Source organism: Mytilus trossulus, chromosome 3 (genome assembly GCF_036588685.1).
Source record: "Mytilus trossulus isolate FHL-02 chromosome 3, PNRI_Mtr1.1.1.hap1, whole genome shotgun sequence".
Lineage (NCBI taxonomy): Eukaryota > Metazoa > Mollusca > Bivalvia > Mytilida > Mytilidae > Mytilus > Mytilus trossulus.
This window is the reverse complement of record NC_086375.1, coordinates 47,510,338-47,525,593: the sequence shown is the minus strand read 5'-3', so window position 1 is coordinate 47,525,593 and position 15,256 is coordinate 47,510,338. Positions and strand designations below refer to the sequence as shown.

General features: G+C 31.0%; 1 protein-coding gene across 1 annotated transcript; it reads right to left on the bottom strand.

Moving 5' to 3' along the window:
• Nucleotides 1-281: 281 nt before the first annotated feature.
• LOC134711667 (uncharacterized) lies at nt 282-15,059 on the bottom strand. The gene is made up of 13 exons (XM_063572429.1): nt 14,601-15,059; nt 13,324-13,449; nt 12,444-12,541; nt 11,733-11,926; nt 11,021-11,135; nt 9,634-9,781; nt 8,329-8,501; nt 6,606-6,801; nt 5,867-5,944; nt 4,475-4,618; nt 3,522-3,718; nt 2,851-3,151; nt 282-899 (listed from the first exon to the last, which is right to left on the bottom strand). The coding sequence occupies exons 1-13, from the start codon at nt 15,021-15,023 to the stop codon at nt 570-572; spliced, it is 2,523 nt and encodes an 840-aa protein (XP_063428499.1). The 5' UTR covers nt 15,024-15,059; the 3' UTR covers nt 282-569.
• Between the last annotated feature and the right edge of the window lie 197 nt (nt 15,060-15,256).

Sequence of the window (15,256 nt, the reverse complement as noted above, 5' to 3'; positions counted from 1 at the left end):
CAAATGTGTATTAAGGTTTAATATATTTTTCTAGCAGAAGAATTTGGGTTTAATGAAGTTCCTTTCTGTTCTTTAAAAAAGGTGTTGGTTAAGAACTTACCACAATCATAATTGATAAATGATGCTATGATTTTTTTTTAGGTAATATTAGTTATACAGATTTGTTTGCATATATATATATGTTGTGTACAAGTTTTAATGTTTATACCAATTGTATTTTATAAATAGATCCACACATATGGATGATGCAAGCATACAGTATTTTCATAACTAGGCACAACTTCATGATAATGCATAATACTGAGCATTGATACAAAAAAACATTATTAGAATTTAAACCATTCAGATATTTATATTTCCAGTTTGAGTACAAGGAGTATATAACCAAATGTTATGTTGGCTTTTATAAATTTGAATTCAAAAGATAAACATGTACATTTAAGAAGATAAATCTGTATCACCTGATACTAGAAGGTATGTGTCAAACAACTTATAACTTGTACAAAAAACCTGTACAAATTACAATTTGTACAAACTTACAACTTATACACAACATATACATTATTGTCTTAAAATTTAAATACATTCAATAAATAGGTTTGACACTGAAGTTTATGGTTAAAGGTGACTGTTCTTCTGACAATGTTTTCCTGTTCAATTTTTTCTGTGATCAATCCCTCGATAACTTTACATCTAGCTTCATGACAGCTGTGTATAACTTGACTGTTAGATAATATTTGGAGGGTAGGCACATATTCTTTAAGATTTGAAAGTCTCAAAACAGGACACTGCACAACCTTATCACCAGTAATGGTACATTTCAATACCACAGCTATTAATTTCACAGATCCTCTTTTAGGACAGATCTTCATAGCTTCTTTGAAAATACCATAGCAGATCTGAAAAATACATTTATATAATCTAATTATAATACTAATTTAATTTGCATACCAAAAAATATTTGAATGTGATTGTTTCATTAGATTTACTATCCTTAGTTTACACTTTCATAAACCATTAAACCATTCTGCCTGAACTACTTACGTAGTCCTTACGACTTGATGCCCCACTCTCACTATCATTTTCTTTGTTCAATGGACCGTGAAATTGGGATAAAAATATCTGATTTGGCTTTAAAATTAGACAGATCATATCATAAGGAACATGTGCAAGTTTCAAGTTAATTGGACTCAACTTCATAAAAAAAATACCTTGACAAATAAGTAAGCTGAATCGGGACAGACAGACAAACAGACGCACAGACCAGAACAAATAATGCCCCTCTACTATCATAGGTGTAGATAGGGCATAAAAATGTGTGTAATCCTATATTATGTGCCATCATCATAAGCATAACTGTAGCAAAGTATTCTGGAACATCAAACAATTAAAAGGATACCTTGATAGAGTATATGAACCCATATAAATATTGACAATGTAATAATATACAAATATAACCTTTGTATGAGGTCGATACTATACAAATATAGCCTCTGTATGAGGTCGATACAAGGATATATTGACCTGAAAGAAGTATATTGACTGAGGACGAAGTCCGAGTTCGATATACTTCTTTGGGTCGATATATCCTGTATTGACCTCATACAAAGGCTATATTTGTTATATTATTGATTTCAGACCATGTTATGCATATTTGTATCAAAATCATCATTTGATTTTGTTTGAATTTTATAGATATCATATTGTCTCCTTGACAATAACGACATATAAGTTGTTATTTAATTTACTTTTTTTGTTTGTTTGACATGTATTTGAAATCTAATTAAAGATATTTTTCAACAAATAATCGATCACAGATATAATTTGTTTCAAAACGTTTAACGATATCCTGAAATTCATTACATGACGTCACAAAGTAAATCAGGTTTAAGATATTCTAAAAATAACCGTGCAATATGCTCTGTGCAATATGCTTTTTGCTATCAGCCGTTTTTCTCTAACTTCAAAAATATAGTTTAACATGTGACTATTCCTAAACAAATCAAATTTGTTAAAATAAAAGAATTAATAATATAAGAATATATTGACTGAGGACGAAGTCTGAGGTTGATATACTTCTTTGTGTAAAGTAATAAAATAAAATTTAAAAAAAAATATATTAAATAAATGCATTTTTTAAGTTTTTCTGAAACATAATTTAGAAAGTTACTTAAAAAAATTGTCTTTTCCAAACAATGTTCATTGTGTATATTGTTGAATTATTTTTTTGTCGATTCGTCCATATAAAATGTGTGGGGTTTTTTTCTCTGGTGAGGCATATGATAGAAACATTTCTTTTTACTCTTTCAACTTCTTTTCGGGAACCACGTAAAAGAATCAATATATAAATCTGTTATTTTTCTCTTCTGTTGAAGCATATGATAAAAAGATCATAGCATGTCATTTTTCATATTGCCTATATTATCAGCCCTCGGTCAATGTCAGCCCTCGAGCAATGCGGCTCTTGGGCTGATATTGAACCTGGGGCTGATAATACATGCGATATGAAAAATGCCATGTAATAATCTGATAATATTATTAAATCTTTACAGGGGTAAGGGGATATCAACATCACAGAATAGCTGAATAACAACATGCTTGTCCCACAACGTTTCCAAACTATGTTTAGTTTTCTCTATATACTTATTAGTCAATAAAAGAACATTTTTCTTAGCATTTTGTAATTTTATATATATATAATTATTCATATTTATTTTAAATTTCAATATATATATGTTAACAGCATATTAAAAAGAGTTTCATTATATCCCTGAAAAACTAACTAAGATAACTGTTTAATTAGACACTGTGTAACTAAATGTAAATACATATTTTAATTATTTCACTTACATCACTATTTATATTTCTGTATTTCACCCAGTCACCAGCATGTATTAGATCACCATTCTGAGCACATACACCAGTCCCTCTTTCAATTGTGTAATCATTGTTATCAACTATTGATGCAATTTGGAGGGACATGCGTAACAACGCATCTTGCTTTTCATTCTCAATGATTGGATGTCCATTTCCATCTCTTTTCAGAAGCGAAATTCTTCCTGGTATTTTGGTTTTTTCTTGTGTTATACCAAGAAATTTCAGAATAGGACCTTTTTCTCCAGATTCAAGTACTTTGGCAGATGCTTGTGTCCTGAAAATTATAAACTAGATGTGTCAAAGTGACACGAATGGCCCTGTCCCTGTCAGCCAAGTTTCTTCAAAACATATGTTACATGCTTCATGTCGGACTGTTAAACTGAGTATATTAAAAGAGTTTTAAATGTTTTTGTTTCTTTTATTGTCCTGTAAAATCAATGTTCCAAATAAGTTGAAGGATTTGAATCCCGCAAAGGCTGAACTGACACCTATACTTGCTTATATTTACTACTTTAAACATACTTTGAGGCTTGTCTTATTGGTAATCATAACACATCTTATTGTTTACTAAAGTATATATACATTTTTTTGAAATGTCAGTGTTAAATGAACCTCAATTCATATAGTTTAACAATGCAACATACCATATTCTGCTCCTTTCAAAATATCCTCCTGTAATCACATGGAAACACAAAAAGTTTTGTGCAAACTTGAAGGCAGTGTCTCGACTCCTGGCCTTTTGGTTCTGTTGGAATATAAGGTTTCTTATATTTCCATGTTTTTTTTCAAAACCATCCTCAAGGAAACCACTTGGAGGGCCATGTCTTTCAATATCATCTACCTGAAAAATTTTCAAAAATAAAAACTAATTTTCACAATCAAGTTTCAATAAGCTATGCTTAAACGGTTTCCACGTCCTTTTTTTATATAGTGGATACCATGACAGATCATGACAAATGATACATTTTGAAGATGACTTGTTTTCTTTTTCTAGTTTGAGACCACCTTTGTTCTTTATTGAGATTATGTTGCTCACTCTTTTACTCTTAAGCTTCCAATGTTGTGTTTAATATATCTGTGTCTTAAATAGGTTATGGTATTTTTGTTTTTCTTCCATTTCTAGTCACCAGGGTTGTACAAGTTTCTAATGCAATATGTATGTAACATTATTCAAATTGGCTAAAAATTGACATCAAATTCACCATCGACCAGTTGTTACTAAAGAGGGACCCTCCATTTTGAAATGATTGAATCAACAAATGTTCGATTACAACTATACAATCATTCATGAAGTTTCACAGGATTTTTTCAATTGGTAAAAAAAAAGACATTTTATAAAGTTTTATCGTATTATTTCTTTTTGAGATGCATTACAATCAGAGTATCAATACTGTATTTGAAAAATTGCTATGTCAGTTAAGAGATAATTGTATTGTATTTGAAGCTTTAAGGACGTCCATCAGTAGTTTTACTGTCGCAAATTTAAATTACCTGGTGACGCGGAGCACCCTTGAAATATTTTGTAACATTTAAAACGTTATCAAAACCAAAAAAGAGTATTAAAAGCAATAGTAACAATATCTAATGATCATCTTACCAAGTGTAGCAAAAGATGTGCTTTTACTTTTCTGGTTAGTTCTGGGGCATACTGGTATATAAGTTGCTGATATTCTCTAATATCCTCTCTTATTTTGTCCAAATCTTCTGAACAAAATGAGGTTTCATTCAATTTCTTCTGGATCTTTAACAATAAAAATAAAACAAATTAAAAAAACAGAATAGATAATTCTGATCATTTGAAATTCAACAGTAACTGTTCTGCTTATACTAACAAGCCATGTTATATTTCTTTTATAAGAAGCATCCTGGGTTTTGATTGGCTAATAGCCAGTGAATTTTTCACTAGTTTACTGTTTCCAAATGGAAATTGTTCATTTTAAAGGCAACTGGGGTATTTGCAAAAAGTATATGCCTTTTTTACCCTCTCTGCTGTGGTATTTTGAACAGATATATCATGTTATGGAGGGGTATTTGCGAAAAATACAAGTTGAGGGACTTAAATTTCCCAAGGCGCTAGGCAAGGGAAATTTTGTCCCATTAAGACTTGTATTTTTTGCAAATTATATAACCCCTCCATAACATGATATATCTGATTAATTACACCGAATACATTTTAATTTAAACTCTCTGTACTAGGAAAAGGAAATATGTATTTGATGACAAGTACAATCATAAAATATACCGAGGGAAAATACATGTACTAATGCACGTTCGCGCTGTCTTTATGTAAAGTCGTATCCGAAAAAAATTTGCGGGAAGATGCTCGTTAGGGTAAAAAAGGAATATCCAAAATGGCAAATACCATGGTATTTGAAGCATATTCACCTGCAGTGGTGAAAAACAGTCAGATTCGTTTGAAATGAGGAAAAAATGTTAGAATATGCGAAAAATACACTGGCTTTCAGCCAATCAAAAGCTGGCATTCTTATATAAGGTGTAATTAGACAAAAAATACTCTATCGGACTTGACGGTTGTAACGTCACAATCATCAATGCATTTTTTAACATTAACATTCGATGTAATTAAACAGATATAGCATGTTCTTGAGGGGCATTTGCGAAAATTACTAGTCTTGAGAATGAATTTCCCTCGCCTTACGGCTCGCAAAATTTAACATTCTCTAGACTGGTATTTTTTAAAAATACCCCTCCTTAACATGATATATCTGGTTACAATCAATTTACAAACTCCAATGATATAATATTATTAATCTTGATTTACTGGTTTTCCTGGTGTATGGTTTTAATTGGCAAAACAAAAATTAAACACATTGTTTAAGGCAGGGAAAGTAATTAACCTTTATAAAAACAGTACCACTTTTTAAATCATAAATGTGCATCTGATAAAAGAGGACACTGCAATCACTTCCAATTAAAATTGTAATGGAAATATGTTTATAAGTTACTAATTTAATTATGTCTTACATACCAGAGCCAAACTAGTCACCATCTTAATATATCTTCTTGGAACACCAGCATACAACATATTAATTGGTGCTATTTGCAACTGAAAAGAAATACTATGCATTTTAAGACTATGGGAAATTTCTAAAATATTTTAAAAAAAAATATCATTTAGTTTATAAATATTTGTTTATAGTGGATTGGCTTTAATAAATAAGCAAAATCAATACTGTTCATTCTTTATACATGTACTATTAAATATTCATATGCTTATTATTAAAACACTGTATGTAGAAATTGTTGTATTAGTTACTTTTTATGCCCAATTTATGGGCATAAGGTTTCCTGATCTGTGTGTCCATTTGTTTTTCCATCTGTCCCGCTTCAGGTTAAAGTCAAAGGCTATTATAGACCTAGGGCATAACTCTCCATAAATAAGTCAATCAGCACTCATTTTCACACAAAAAATTTACCCATGAGAGGACTTAATATTTCCAAGAAGCATAACTCTTTAAAAAGGTTGGTTGCGACCATTTTTGAACTTGTACAAGTTATATACAAGTAAGTGTTAACAGGTCTAACAGACTAATGTCTGGTATTTCTATGTCCCCTATCACCACGTGGGAGACAAGCATAACCTTTGCAATCACTCACATATACCATACTTCTGCAAGTGGTTCTCCCATTTAATAGTTTTTGGTTATTTGATGGATATTTCATGCTCATTCTAGTTTACAAATTAAAATATAAATAAATTTACTCACATATTCTTTAAAATCCTTCCCTTGTCTACTTCCTAAATGTTTATCAAACTCATGAAATTGTGCTCCAGGGTAAATAGACAGCAAATGATGCATAAGCTTGGTCTTAACATTTTTTCCAATGTTGTTAAATATGTATTGGATTAAATGTTTAATTAATCCTAAAGGTAATAAGTGGAGAAGACCAACTGGAATATCTCTAAAAAAAGAAAGGCATGAATTAAAGCTAATATATTCCCATGACACTGTTCGGTCGTATCCTATTACATTATATAGGGTAGCTAGTATACATGTTAAACTAAATGTTTTCTATATTTAAAATATTCCATTATGTCACTTCTTATAATTTTTTGTTTAAAATAAACATGTCAATTTAAGGTGTTAAACCTTTTTCAATTAATTCTGAAAAGTGTTTCTTTTTATGTTGTAATGTTAGTGTGAAGGTTGGTGTCTGTAAAAATGCAGTGGCGGATCCACAACTTTTCCTAAGGGGGGATGGGGGCACTGACTGACCTAAGGGGGGACCTGCTCCAGCCATGCTTCAACCAAGTTTTTCCCACAAAAGGAGGGGCCCAGCTCCACCCCCCCCCCTGGAACTGCCTATGAAATGTTTGAACAAGCTGAATTTATATCAACTGTCATTTTCTTGTTTTGTTTACAAATTAGACAGTTGGTTATCCAATTTGAATTGTTTCACACTAGTCATTTTGGGTCCCTAATATAGCTTGCTGTTTGGGATGAGCCAAGGCGCTGTGTTTAAAATTGTACTGTAACCTATAAATGTTTATTTTAACCACATTATCTCTTGGCTGGGGAGTTGAATAATTGACACTTACACCACATTTTCTTATTAGTCCACCCAAACTAAGATTTAACCTCAAACTAATTGCAACAGGAAATGTTTCAGTTCTAATCTATAGCATTATGCCCTTAATATACACAGAAAAAAGTCCCATAACTCCGCAAAAATGAGTTTTTTTTTGTCTTTTTAGGTATATTTTCTTGAAATTTATGTAAAGTATAATACTTTGATGGGGTTATAAGTTTGTTTTTGACTAAATTATATTATCTTCTGCTCATGAACTGTACAAAACTGTAGTGTTATGGGTAGTTTTATTTCTTGAGTGCATTTTTCATTAAAGAAATTGCAAATTTGAAGCTTTGTGACCATTTTTGAAAAATAATGTGAAAATTTGATATTGTTTATATCTGTGTATTATATTTTTTCAGCATCTTACTTATCTAAAGAAGCTTTAAACCACAAAAAGAAGAATACATGCTGAACTCTTTTTATTAAATTAGAGATTCTTTACCTTGACATGTTGAAAAATTCAAAAATTGGTCAACTAATGAATTAGGAAATCTAGATTTTAGCTTGATAAAAGATATGAAAACACCTTTAGAGTTGTTCGTTTTACTCTAAAGACCGATAAAATATCAGAAGCATTACATTCTGGTGAATAGAAGCGGTAAAGTTGTAATTTTGTATCAATTTTTATTGATATTTCTGCCTTTTTTGCAAGAGTTATCTCCCTTTTCAATGCAAATCTCCTTAGGATTTTTAAATGGTAATTTTTTTAGTCTTCCTCAAGTCAGATTCTGTGGGACTTTTTTCTGTGTATATTTGGGGTATAATGCTAAAGATTAAAACTTAAAAAACTTTTGTTGCAATTACTTTCAGGTTAGGGTCAAATTTATAGATAGATATTGATTGATTTATATTTACCTGTGTGGATCCAATACATCCCACATAACATTGTCATGCTCTTTCACACCTTTTTTCTTCCTAAATTTCTTTTTATCCTTTTCAAGAGATCTCAAACTAAGTCTGTTTAACTGGAGCTTAGTATCTGCTGGTGTTCTTTTCTGGCACAGCGACATAAAGTGATCTGCATCAGCCTTAAAACATAAAATAAAGTAAAGTATTTTAAAGTCAAAATAAATTGAGCTTTTTGCCATGTAATATGATTTCCAGGGGCTGATCTATTTTCAAGAACAGGGGGTCCAAATCCAGGTATTAAGGGGTGGTTTCAAACATATGTCCCTATTGATTGAATAAAAAAAGGGATAGTGGTTCCAATCTACCCCTGGATCAGCCACTTATTTTTATATAAGGTATGTGAATACCTTCTACTGTACTAATGCCTGTCAGATACTTTTCGTTTGACCTTGACCTCATTTCATGGATCACTTGTATGGAATGATTGGTAAGTGTACATGTGCAAACGATAGTTTTCATGACTTTAACCTCAATTCAATGGTTCAGTTGTCACTAAGTTTATTTTTGGTCTTCAGTTGTCAAAGTTCAGTTTTGGTCTATTTTTTGGAAACTTTACATTCAGTCAATTATATTTGGTGTATGGAATGATTGTACGACTTGTATGTTTGTGTGCCAGTAATAGTCTGACTTTGATTTCATTTTCATGGTTCATTGGTTAATGATATTTTTCCGTGATTAGGTATTGTTATGCCCCACCTATGATAGAAAACGGCATTATGTATTCTGGTCTATGCGCCCATTTGTAAGTCCATCCATTTTTCATTCGTTAGTTCATTTGTTTGTAATTCCAATGGCAGGTTACAGTTTTCGGTCAAGGTAGTTTTTGATGAAGTTCAAGTCCTATCAACAGGAAACTCAGTACACATGTTCTATTTGATATGATCTTACTAATTTTTATACCAAATAGAGTTTTTAACCCAATATTGGGATAGTAAAACAATATTTGATTTATGGAATGATTGTAAGTTGTATATATTTGTCTGGCAGGTTTACTCTGACCTTGACCTTATTTTCATTGTTTATTGTTCAATGTCATTATTTTGTGATTTGTTTTTTTTTCCAAATACTAAAGGATGTAAAACTATATTTGGTTTAAGGAATATCTGTTAGGTGTTTATGTCAAACTTGCAGGGGTCAATTGATGGTGACCTGATTGTCATTGTTCATTGGTTCATTTGTCAAAGTTTTAATTTCTTTCAATATTTAAATCATTTGAGAATAATATTCATTTCAAAGTGTAGTTATACATACATAACATTTTGGACAGTACTTCTGAGCTGTTGCTCCAAGATGATTACAACAATATGACATCATGTTAAAATCAGCAACGATACAATCAACTACTCCTGTCACAAAACATTTCTTCTTATTGGCTGCATCGAAGGTCTCAATTCCATTTCTAAAACAAATTTTAAAACTGAGGAATGTGAATCAATTAATTTGATGTGTATTATATCTTAATTATCAATTGTTAAAATACTAAATTACAGTAATTAGAAACGTGTTAAAAGTAGCAGGCTTCATATTTTGTATCTGCTTTATCTTTCCAACACAGTGACAATAAAAATATATGTATTGGCTCATTTATATATGATCCATTGGCTGTGTACATTATGTATATATACTACTTGTCTAAACATCAACCCAACAATGTTATGTCTGTAAATTTGCTTTGGCAAATTTTTTATTCTTCCCTCGCTGGGATTGGGTTCGAATCCAGGCAAGGGAAGAACAAAAATTTGCAAAAGCAAATTTATAGATATAACATTGTTGGGTTGATGTTTAGAAGAGTTGTATATATATACATAATGTACACAGCCATGTCTCACCATCACTGCTGGTGATCCAACAGATAAATCTGTTGTAGAGTTGTCACTGGCTCAGACATACTTGTCGTTTGTTTATGTTACATATTTGTTTTTCGTTCATTTTTTTACATAAATAAGGTTGTTAGTTTTCTCGCTTGAATTGTTTAACATTGTCTTATCGGGGCCTTTTATAGCTGACTATATGCGGTATGGGCTTTGCTCATTGTTGAAGGTCGTACGGTGACCTATAATTGTTAATTTTTGTCTCATTTTGGTATTTTGTGGATAGTGGTCTCATTGGCAATCATACCACATCTTCTTTTTTATATTTTTTTCATTGTTGAAGGCCGTATGGTGACCTATAATTGTTAATGTTTGTGTCATTTTGGTCTTTTGTGGATAGTTGTCTGTCAACGTATATTTGTTCCTCTAACAGAAGTTCCAATGGAAACTTTGTTATAAACATTGTCATAATATCTATTCCATGTATTCCTGATGGAACAAATATTCTATACCATTTATTCCGTTAGGAACATATACTGTAATATTTATTCCTGTGGAAACAATATTCCAGAATATATTTTCCTTTTGGTACTTATGTTATGACAGAACTTCTATTCCGTGACATGTCTCATTGGCAATCATACCACATCTTCTTTTTTATATTATACATATAAGTCTATAAAAATGACAGAAAAAATATAAGTCATGTCCTTAAATAAAATTAATGGTATACCAATGTTTTGTAAAATACCTTTAAGATACTCTTACAAACGGTTGCCATTTTATTTCTTCACATTTGTTTATTTACTAAAGTACTATACATGTACCTATTGCTCTTGACATCATCTATTATTATCTTTGCAACATCCATAATGTCAGCTTTTTCTGTTGCTCCCAAGAACTGAATTGTCTCTTGTTTCTGTCTCATATCTATTGGAATCCCTAATAAAAAAATGAATTATTTAACATTATTATGATACAGGAGGGAAAAATTTCAAATAAAAGATATATCATTTTAGATTCTGTTGCATTTGTCAGACATTTATGGTTTTTAGAAATTCAAGATGGCTTTGTAACCTTAGTTATGGCATGCCATTGTGCTTTTGGGAATCTGTTGATGGTAAATATTGTATCCATCAAACAAAAAATGTTTCTCAAACATTGGAAATGTTTGGCTGAAAAATTATAAGGGATAAACTCATTTCTTTTAGGTTTTTATCCAGATTGTGAGTATAATTGCCCCTGTTAACAACATGTTAACACATCATAACCTTTATTAAAAATGTGTTTAATCCTATTTTAATATCATTATAATATTGCAACTGTTCTTTTTATTTTCAATGTGATTTTCAGCTCATGCACTACGGTAATTCCATCTGTAACTGGTGTCTATGATCCATCCATTGGTAAACATTAACTTTGCAAAGTACAGAACATAGGGATGATATGCATTTTTGTTGTTGATGCAGAAACTGTCATTGACACAATATTAAATTGATATGTTTGAACACGCATCAATATACTTAAATAAATTAATACCTGATAGTTGCATCTGAATGCAATGTAGTGGCATCCAGCGTCTACTTTTATGAGTGGCTGTATCATCCAGAAACATATTGAAAGGGATTGTGATTACAGATTGTCCATCTTGGGTTTGGCAGTTAAAATTCAGATCTTCAATCCATTTTTTTCCATTGGCAGGATGTCTTATAACTTCATTTTCATCAGCACTTCTACAAAATATTATATACATGTATATAACATAACATGTATAAAACATTGAATTGGAATCATCTTTTCATATGCTCAATGCTTTATCAGATTTCTTGTATTGGTGTTTCCTATTTCACCTTTTTATCTAAGTTTGGTGATCTTATTATAGGAATAGGATAATTTTGTTTTAACTAGCTAAAAAATTGTTACATGACTGTGTGTGACACAAAGATGTGGTAACATGTTTAACCACGCCACATTTTGTATGCATGTGTCTGTCCCAAGTCAGAAGCCTTGGTTGTCGTTTGTTGCTGTGTTACATACTTGTTATTCATTCTTTTATTTGTACATTATAATAAATTAGGCCACTAGTTTTCTACTTTGAATTGTTTCGCATAAATTTGTAATTGTTGGGCCTTTTATAATGAACTATGCTGTATTGACATTGCTCATAGTTGAAGGCTGTCAGTAGTTGTTAATTTCTGTGATCAAGATCAATCTTTATAAAAGAGTTATCTAAGAATTGATTGCGTATACCTTTTGAGTGACTTTGAGATCTTAGGATGTGCCATATTGAGCCTTAATACCTGTGATGGTTTCATCGACCAAACAGGAATGCCATCTTCACTTGTAGACTACAAAAAATTGTAAAGTATAAAATGTATAAAATCAAATTTCAGAGTAAAAAAAGTTATGAATGACTTTCATGTATAACAAAATTGCAGTATAATGATGTTAGTATAATCAAGCTTTATGTAGACTGCTTGACACTGAGACTTTAATAAAGGTTAACAAAGGGCTTTAGTCATTAAAAACGCTCCAGTTCATTTTTATCACACATCATAGTTGTCCTTAATTTTACTGTTGTTTTCTTATACTGTATAGATTTCAAACAAAACTAACATAGAGGATGATAAAAAGTAAAATCACAAAAATACTGAACTTAGAGGAAAATCAATTTGGAAAGTCCATAATCACATGGCAAAATCAAAAAACAAAACGCATCAAAAACGAATGGACAAGAACTGTCATATACCTGACTTGGTACAGGCATTTTCAAATGTAGAAAATGGTGGATTAAACCTGGTTCTATAGCGCTAACCCTCTCACTTTAATAACAGTCTCATCAAATTCCGTTACATTTACATGATGCGTTAAATAAACAGTCACAATCAATAAAATAGTCAAAATATGGGAACATCAGTCATCATCGTATAACAATTTAACAGGACACAACAACATCTACTATCTACGAACACATGGATTGATTTGATAAATGGTTTTTATAGTTGCAACTTTTTCTTTTCTTTCTATATTTAATGCTTCCTTTCAAAGAGCTCTTAATTCACTTTTTTTTTCTGAATACATAACCCAATTTTCATCATGTACAATGTATCATAATTAATAGAACCCTCACTTTTGTCACAAAATCTTTCCAGCTGAAGTCTCCAATATTTTTATTTTTCAAACTCTGCAGAGTTGGGACATCTGTCACATTCAGTTCTCCCATCATAAAAATGATATACTTCACTATTTCATCACTCTGAAAAATGAAATTACAGTTTAATTAATTTCAATGCTTATTATATAAATTTATGTCAAATATTTTGGAACCTTGTAAAATAAAGCAAATATGATTGAACACAATGTGCTATATTGTCATTGAAGGAAAATAACTCCTTAAGGAGTCAATTGACAATTATGGTCATATTCACTAATATATTAGATCTGACTATGCTGAAATCTTATGCTGTTCACAATTTCTCTTTATCTATAATAACATTAAATGAGCATTATTATCCCATGTCAGATTTTACTCTAAATGCTTTAGTTTTATAATTTAATGTCATAAAATGTGAATTAAACCTGGAAATTATAACATTTAGTGAAGAAATTTTTTAACCTTCAGCTTTTTAATCAAAGACTTTACCAATCTGTATGAACTGACTGATAATGAAAAGATGTATTCTTTTTTTTAATAGAAATATGAAACATAAAGATCCTGTCCTATATACTTAAAAAAGAATAATTTGACATGTTGGAAATATGTATTCTGATTCTTGATTTTTTGTCAAATCCAAATTTTGCATATGTTTACAAAATGGTTGTTTACATTAAATGTACAATGTAGTCTGACAATAAATGTCAACTTATAATTAACAAAGTCCTTTAAAACCTTATTCCACTGTATTGATGTCTTACCTGTATTTTATCCATTTAATTAATTGATACATATGTATGAGAACAAATTTAAATTCCAAACTCTTTACAGTAAGATCAATTATTTTTTCAACAACATAATTTAAACTGTTCGACCTGTTTCGTGTCCGCCCTTGTACCTATATTGGCCCTGATACTTGTTCGCACTGTGAGGGTCCATTCTCCCTGATTTTTATTTTTTTCTAATTGTTGTCTAGTCACATAATGTTAATTTCAATAAATTTCAAGAATATACCCTAGAAATAATAATCTAAATAATTTTTTTAAACTGCATTGCCCTGAATATTTTAAAATATTTTTAAGTACATTTTGTAGGATGAACTGACTCCATGCCTATGGGCGAACAAACTGAGGGTAAACAGGTCCCAGGGCGAACATGTACATTGTACATGTACATTTTGTAATTAGGGCGAACAGACCCAATACCATTTTAAACCTCTTATATTAAATAAAATCATAAAATGACAAACTTACAACTGGATGTGTTGTAGAATTCATAAAGATGTACAGCAACATTTCAGCTTTGGATAAAAAAGGATACCATGTTGGGGCTTTGTCAGATGGGCCTGTCTCGTTATTACTATTAGTATTACAGTTTTCATTTTCATCTGCTGTTTGGTGGTTTTCCTGGAAATCATTGTCAGATTGATCTGTCTCGCTAGTTCTGTTTTCATTTTCATCTAGTGTTTCATGGTTTACTTGTATAAATATGTCTTCTTCACTGCCGGAGAAGGCTGTCGACACGAAATCCGAAGGGGGTTCAATAGATCCAGGTGAGAAAGAGTAATTGTTCTCTTGAGTTAAAAACACTTGCCGCTCGTGTGTAGCTCTGCTCAGGTGTCTCTGATAATTAAACAGTCGCGTTGTTTTAAAATTACAGCAGTCGCAGATGTACATACTGACATAGTAATCAACTGATAGTTACGCAGTAAACAATGATTCACTCGGTAGCTCTCTAGGGTTGTTGAATTCAGTTGAGTCAAGCCCAAAAATATTCCGATTGTCATACGGGTCAAACTAAAAACGGGAAACGGTTACACGGAAGTATCCCTCTTTATTTCAACAATAAGAACATTGTACGTATCTAAATCGTTTACTATATTTATTTATTTTATTTCGTTAAAATAACT